We start from the raw sequence: 7,253 nt of genomic DNA, 5'->3' as shown, positions 1-7,253 counted from the left end.
CAAAACTTGTCTGTGTGTGTCTGAGTGAAAATCAACAAGTTTTTTTTTTGGCCGGCACGTCTGTAGCCACTCATCTGCCACTGTCAGTTAACTAGTACATCGCTTAGTGCATACCTGATCCATGTCCCCCTACATAGCCAACTAGACATTAATGAGGTTTTATAGTAGCAGTGCCCGCGACAGATTTCTATGTGCTGGATACTTTTCTGGCTGCGTGTTGAAACCTTGCCGAAGAGGTTAAGGAGCGTATCCACGCCCACTGGAAGTACCCACTGCGTCTGCAAACATCACCCCTGCGAGTGTCGTTTGCAGGTTCTGTGAAACTCAGCAGCACCACCTAACCAGCAGGTGCAGCGGTTCCCTGCAACGCAGTGGCACCTCACCTGTACCATGCCACAACTGAGAACCGTGGTGCTGCGGCATGCTTTTGCACCAAAGAATTGAGGGCTATGGTACAGCACACAATGACTGGGGTGCATGGTGCAGTAAACTCAGCATGAATAGAACACACCTTATCTAGTACACCGACCACCATGTCTGCACCATGCCAAAGCGCCACAGCCATTTCAGCAACATCTGTGTACATGACTGAGTGACACTTCATGATAAGGCTATCATGGTCGACAAGCGGTCTGCATACTAGGCTACGGGCAAGATTCTCGAGCACATATTGAGTGTGCACCCGATGGCAAACAAGCCAACTTAATGTTTGTTCTTGTTCAGGAACCCTAGCCCATGTTTCTCACTAATGGTAGCAGAAAGGCATATGTGCTACAATGTTGAGACATCAATTACCATAGACCTTTATAACATTTTGACCAGATGTAAAGAACTGACTGTAAAAGAGAAAATGTAAAAGGACTCGAGGCACAACAAGGCAAGGACAATGATGGGATCTGCACTGTGTTGTTTTTGTGTGTGTAAACTCATCATGCCACAGGTTCTGTGTCGAGACGTAAAATTTACCAGACCCAGCTTCTCTTCTCAGACAATATACGCAATAGAATTAACCTCTAAAGTTATCGCTAAAATTAGTGCGAAATCACTTTATTGCTTACATTAGGACCAGAATTCACAAGTGGCTGTAATATCAATGTGTAAGTGCTCGGAGGGCTCCTGAAGCAAACACTGTTGAGCACAACATGAACATCACTTTCAGCAGGGGAAGTATACGTCCAATGGCAGACAAGGCCACCCCCTCAAAGTCACTAGTTGCAAAATCATACACAACACTCTTTCTCACAAAATCTTATACATGGCTTGCACTGACGTCACTTCCGCAGACGCCAAGTTTGTTTTCCGGCATACTGGAGCACCACGCCGAACGTGCGCTGTCAACGCTGCGAGTCGTATGCGAATGGAAACGCTTTGCCATGGCTATTTGCGCAGTTGTAGGGTGTGCTAATCGCAGCAAAAGCAGCTCGAGAAAGGAGTCTTCAAACACAAACCTTTTTCGCCTTCCGAAAGTTGTAGAACGGCAAGGTGAACGAACGAAAACGCTTAGCTCGAAGCGACGCAGCCTGTGGCTTGCGCGTATCAAGCGTGCCGATCTCAAAGGCGATCTACCAAACATCCGAGTGTGCGGCGCTCACTTCGTAACAGGTAAGCCTGCACTTTTATTACATGTAAGGCGTAGCCAGTGTGCTAGACTCACATTTGCTTGCATTTGTAGGGAGACCAGCGAAGCTCTGGGAAGAAGCAAGCCCGGACTGGGCACCAACACTTCTGCTAGGCTACAGAGCAAAGCATGAAGGCAGTGCGCTCTACGAGCGTGCTGCGAGGCGACGGTTCAAGCTGGCGACTACCGAGGTCGACGCGGAGACCGCAGCTGGAACTTCTGGACTCGCCGCAACGCCACCCGAAAGCCTGTGCGGCGGCGACGACGACGACGGCGACGCACACGCAGACGACAGCCCATCACTGCCGCGAGCTGATTGTGAAGGCCAGGCTGCAGAAAATGAGTCAGGTCACTATCTCCATTACTTTGTTTTTGTTTCTTTGAAAGGTAGGAAAAGCAGATCTCGTTTACTCTGGATCTTTGTTTGGTTTGTTTACATCTCCACTATGAAATGTTTACATGCTGGTGTACCGGTCTGCTTTGATCCCCAAGTTTGCATTGTTCATTTCAGGAGTTGCTGTACAGGCGGAGATGACTATGGCAGACATTGCAGCATTGGAGCAACAGTGCAATGAACTAAATGATCATCTCTATGCCCTGCGTGCCCACATTGACCAGCTGGAGTGGACTGAAGCAGCATTCAGGAAGAACAAGGCCAAGGTCCTGTATTACACAGGAATGGCAAACTTCGACATTTTAAATGGTTTATTTAAACTTGTGGAGTGCTATGTCCAACATGGTGTGAACAATAGCCTGTCAAAGTTTCAGGAGTTTGTCCTCTTTCTAATGAAGCTGAAGTTGAATTTGCAGAATGCTGATCTTGGCTTTAGATTTAAAGTTTCAGAGGCAACAGTGTCACGCATTTTTCGTAAGTGGTTGTATGTTGCAGACTGTCGGCTGAAGCCATACATTTCATGGCCAGACCGGGTCACACTGCAGCAGACAATGCCCCAGTCTTTCTTCGATTCTTTTGGAGGTAATGTGGCCACAGTCATTGACTGTTTTGAAATAAAAATAGAACGGCCATCGTCATACGAGGCAAGAAGCGAGACATGGTCGCAATACAAGCAGAGCAACACTGCAAAATTTCTGATCGGCATCGCTCCTCAGGGCGTCGTCACCTTCATTTCAGAGGGTTGGGGGGGCCGCTGCAGTGATAAGCATATCACGGAACATTGTGGAATTTTAGATAACTTGCGCCCTGATGATGTTGTGCTTGCTGACCGAGGATTTAATATCTCCGAGAGTGTTGGGTTCTATTGTGCACGTTTGCATGTTCCAGCCTACACTAAAGGCAAAAAACAACTGTCGGCAGAAGAAGTCCAGAGTACCAGAAAACTTGCCAACGTTCGCATTCATGTGGAGCGAGTTATTGGCCTCATAAGAAATAAGTTTACCATATTGAAATGCACTCTCCCCATTGAGTACGTTACCCGCCGAGAAGGTGATCACGCTCCGCCACTGGACAAAATTGTCACTGTATGCTGCGCTTTATCCAATCTTTGCCCATCAATTGTTGCCGAGCTGAAGGAAGCCAGTGGTGAAGTGGCCTTGCATACCTCACAGCCTTATTAGTGTGCGAGGCTTTCATAAATCTTTGCTCGTACCATGCTATTCATTACTATGTCTTTTATTTTCATGGAGTTTTTTCACTGGAACAATCTCACTTCTATCAACCTGTATGCCAAAGGTACAACATTTCTGATGAATGAGAAAAATTACTCTGCAGTGCTACAATCTTGCATGTGCTTTGCTCTGTGTGGAGCAGAGAGCAAAATGCCCCGGTAAATAAAATATGCTTGACTTGTAGGTTGTACGTTTGTTTATTTACTCATTGAATTGGTTGGTACCTAAACCATAATTGAATTGATTACTGTTCATTCAAGGAACTTGTCCAAAACAATACAGCATGAATTTCAAGTGAACTAGTTTTCTTTATTTTGCTTGCATAGTGGACAATGCCACTTCTTTGCCTTTGGTGCCCGTGTGATCCCTACACATGAGAAATGAAACCATTTAAATGTGCATGACGGGTTGTCGCATGCAATCATTTTCCCCGTCTCTGGTCCTTGACAGAAGAAGTAAACTTCTGCTGGTGGCAGTTCCTTTTGTGGGGCTCCCTGCTTTCGCGTGAAGAACTTGCTGAAGAGCTCGGGAAGAATTGCTCTGATGAAAAATTCCTTTGCATTTGCAAACATCAGGTCGCAGAACTCTTTGTCTCTTCTAATTCTGTGCACATGAAAAAGGTCTGGAGCCCAAACAACGAAATCACAATAGCTAACCTTACATATTGTCATCTGGGCTTGCACTTGGTAAAAATACTCATGCTGCTTAGGAAGCTGCAGAACTCCATTGATGTCCATCAAACACGACCTAGCCTCGGTGAATGAGGAGGCATCACGCAGCAAATAGGGGCATTTCACTTCGGCTACACCTCTCCCACAGCACGAGCATGAAATCAGAGCGTCTGGTGTTGCTCCGGCAAATGGATATGATTCACTTAAGTGAAGTCCAGACCTGAAGCACTTGAAATCTTTGTGCTTCTTCTTCTGATGATCTTCATATGTCTTCAGCGCATCTCGTTCATGTTCTAAACTCCATGCCATGGCAGGAGTCTTTAGCATAGATTTTCTGGGTAACATATTGATTTCAGTAATGATAGGCTAGGATTATCTATGGCTGTTCGGCAGACTGTTTTCATAACAGAGGCTGTCACTCTACCCGCTCGGTAAAGGTGCCAGTCTGGTGAATTGCTCTGGTTTTTTGTTTTTGCTTCAATGAACTTCACTGCTTCATCAGTGACGTGAAATGTGCTCATAAATTTGTTGGCCTTGTCAATGAGAGTGTCTAGTCCATCTGGCAAAGCATCATCTGTGTACAAATCTCGAAGGTGTACTTGCTGTTTGGGCACTGGTTCCTTGAAGGCAGCAGAATGGTGAGACAGCATGGAAAAAAATGCTGGAACAACACCAGTTCTCTTGCATATACTGTGCAGGTCTTCCATCTCTGCTAGTGAAACTGGTGGCACATCAATTCTGGGTGCTGTCGCTTTCTTGTTTGTAGGAGTACCCTCAATCCTATCATCAAGCTGTCGTTTTTTCCCTTTGGCAGATGCAAAATTGATTTCTTTCAATCTTTTGAATTGAGCCTTTTCCACATAGGTAGGGAGCCAAATGTTGTCTTTTTGAGTGCAGCTAACAGAGTTCCTCATCCTTACACCTGTGTCGACAGCAAACAAACAGGCACCGACATGGGAGCAGGCTTCTCCGACACCAGCCATACAGGTGCAGTGCGCAGTCAGCACGGCACCACCGTCTTTGCAAAGAATCCACACTTTCAGTGGACGTTCGCCCAGTCGTTGCGAGTGGTTCACCTGCAAGGCCAATCAAAAGAAGATTAAACTGTTGACATCAAAACATACATCATGCACACAATGCAGAGATAGCCAAAACTGCATGGCAAGCACACAAACACTGCATTCTTATCAGCAAAGCCAATAAAGAAAAAATTCAACACTGTAATGAAAACATACACCATGCAAACAATGTAGGCGTTCAAAAAATGCATGGCAAGCACACACACACTGCGTTCTTCCCTGCAAAGCCAATAAAGGAAAAATTATTGATATCGAAGCATACACGAATGCAGACATATAAAAAAAAGCGTGGCAAACACATATTGCAATTCCTAGCCATAAAACACTCGCGCTAAAAGCTGCATTCTTTGATGATATTTACACATCAGCACGCGAAACTCTGCTTCTGCGCGACTGTAAAGGGTCAGTGTCAGTTCACCATTGATCAGCCAGAGAATGCCTCCGAGTGTTGTACACAAAATGCAGGATTAAATAGCCGTCAACTTACCTCTCCTAGTAGGAGCACTTTTTCGCCTTGCAGCCGCTTCGCCGACAGAGTTTTCACCCAACCGCTTGTGAAATAGTTGTGGGATTCAAGCGATTTGTAAGCCTTCATTTCCTCCAGAGTCGTGAAATTTGAAGAGAAAACCAGGTAGTTGACAATATCTCCGTGCGAGACCTCGGGGAAAGCGTTGACGTCCATCGTCGTATCAGCACCCGGCCGCAAAGTGTAGGGGTCCACATCGTCGCACAGTTTTACTTTTTCTTGGTATCGCTCACGCGCCGAACCGATCAGTCCGGCGTAATATGCCTCGTTAAACGCAGGTTTACTGTAAACGGGGGGCATTTCTCGCGGGAAGTGTTGACATCCGACACAGTGAGACAGCAGCTGAACAATGCACACGACCGGTCACCACAGGAACCACAAGCGAAAAGAAGGAATGCCGCGCGCGCGGTGCTCCAGCATGGCGTTGACGCTGCGGCGCGAGCGGATGTGACGTCACGTGCAAGCCATGTATACCACTAGTAAAATTGGTTAGCCAATTTTCGATTTATTCTACTTTGAAGCAAGCACATGAAGATAACATCAGTCTTTTGCCCCTTATGATTAAATCACCGCTATTAAATGACCCACCTTAAAGTTTATTTGGCAGTAACGTGTATATCCAGCCTTGCATCATTTATTGCTTGTTTCGCTCTGCAGTAACGGATGACCGCGCAGCCTGGTGGTGCACTTTCTAATGAAGCTTCTTTCATCTGGAAAATCACGCATACTGACCGCACACACAACCTCCGTCACACCTGCACGGACCATTCAAGCGTTACGTTGCGGAGAAAGGTTATCGGTGAATGGCCGCTGACTGCACAGAGATAATGGCTGAACTACGTTTCCCGCGCGTGGAATGAGGCCGCGCGGGGAATGAGCGACATCATTCACTACCGCCCATAGTCAGCCGATGGCAGGTCTGAACCATGCGTCAGGAATGTGCATTTTTATTGGAAATAAAATATAAATACTCTTATTTAGGCTAAACAAGCGCGCGTACATCCCGCACTTGGGTCATCTGCCACTTACAAATTATGTCATGTAGAAGCACCGTAACCAGGTAATGTTAGGGCGAAGTGATCCTGAAAAAGGCTCTTAATAAGCCTGAAGGAACCTTAGATAAACAGTTTCGTCTAATATACGTTACCGGTGCTAATACACTGTAACACTGGCTCGCCGGTATGGCGGTCCGTGCGATGCGTCACAAGGAATACGAGCTCGCGAGGAACCTGGCAATTAAGTATCATGCAGTCAAAAGCTTAGGGTCGGATAGTAGATGCACATCTAATGGAAAAGCGAAGTACTTACGATAGCTTATTCTCTATGCAAGCACAAGCTCGAAAAGTAAACGGTCTACAACTTATGCATTTGTTTAGGCTTGCCAATCTGGCGCCAAAACCAAAGCCGGATGTGACACCACAGACGCGGAAAAAAAAATAATTTGACATCGCGGACGTGACATTTGGGGGAAGCTAAATGACAAGACGACAAGACGTTTTGGCATGGAGGAAGTTTTTCCTGCATTTGGGGGAACCTAACCATGCTCGCCGCGTCGGTCGCTTTCTCGGTTCTCTTAGTTCTGCATAAGTTCTGTGAGGCGGCGCTCGTTACCTTTTTAACTGCCTGTGCTGTAGGAGTTAATGGCGTTTTTTTTATTATTTAAGCTAGGTAGGACATTAGGCAGTATAATAGCAAGAGCTTTGTGACGCAATCCACCGCCCTGTTCCAAAGGG

The 7,253-nt window shown here is 46.3% G+C and overlaps 2 protein-coding genes across 2 annotated transcripts; one reads left to right on the top strand and one right to left on the bottom strand.

The window, feature by feature from the left end:
• The first annotated feature begins 1,260 nt into the window (after positions 1–1,260).
• On the top strand, positions 1,261–3,321 carry LOC135901235 (uncharacterized). The gene is made up of 3 exons (XM_065430948.2): positions 1,261–1,602; positions 1,673–1,966; positions 2,130–3,321. Exons 1-3 carry the CDS (start codon positions 1,374–1,376, stop codon positions 3,191–3,193), a joined length of 1,587 nt encoding a protein of 528 aa, XP_065287020.2. The 5' UTR covers positions 1,261–1,373; the 3' UTR covers positions 3,194–3,321.
• A 585-nt stretch (positions 3,322–3,906) lies between these two features.
• LOC139049685 (uncharacterized) lies at positions 3,907–5,771 on the bottom strand. Its single transcript, XM_070525396.1, has 2 exons — positions 5,482–5,771; positions 3,907–4,991 (listed from the first exon to the last, which is right to left on the bottom strand). Exons 1-2 carry the CDS (start codon positions 5,674–5,676, stop codon positions 4,236–4,238), a joined length of 951 nt encoding a protein of 316 aa, XP_070381497.1. The 5' UTR covers positions 5,677–5,771; the 3' UTR covers positions 3,907–4,235.
• Positions 5,772–7,253: the final 1,482 nt, after the last annotated feature.

Source organism: Dermacentor albipictus, chromosome 9 (assembly GCF_038994185.2).
Source record: "Dermacentor albipictus isolate Rhodes 1998 colony chromosome 9, USDA_Dalb.pri_finalv2, whole genome shotgun sequence".
NCBI lineage: Eukaryota > Metazoa > Arthropoda > Arachnida > Ixodida > Ixodidae > Dermacentor > Dermacentor albipictus.
This window is presented reverse-complemented; position numbering and strand designations above follow the sequence as displayed.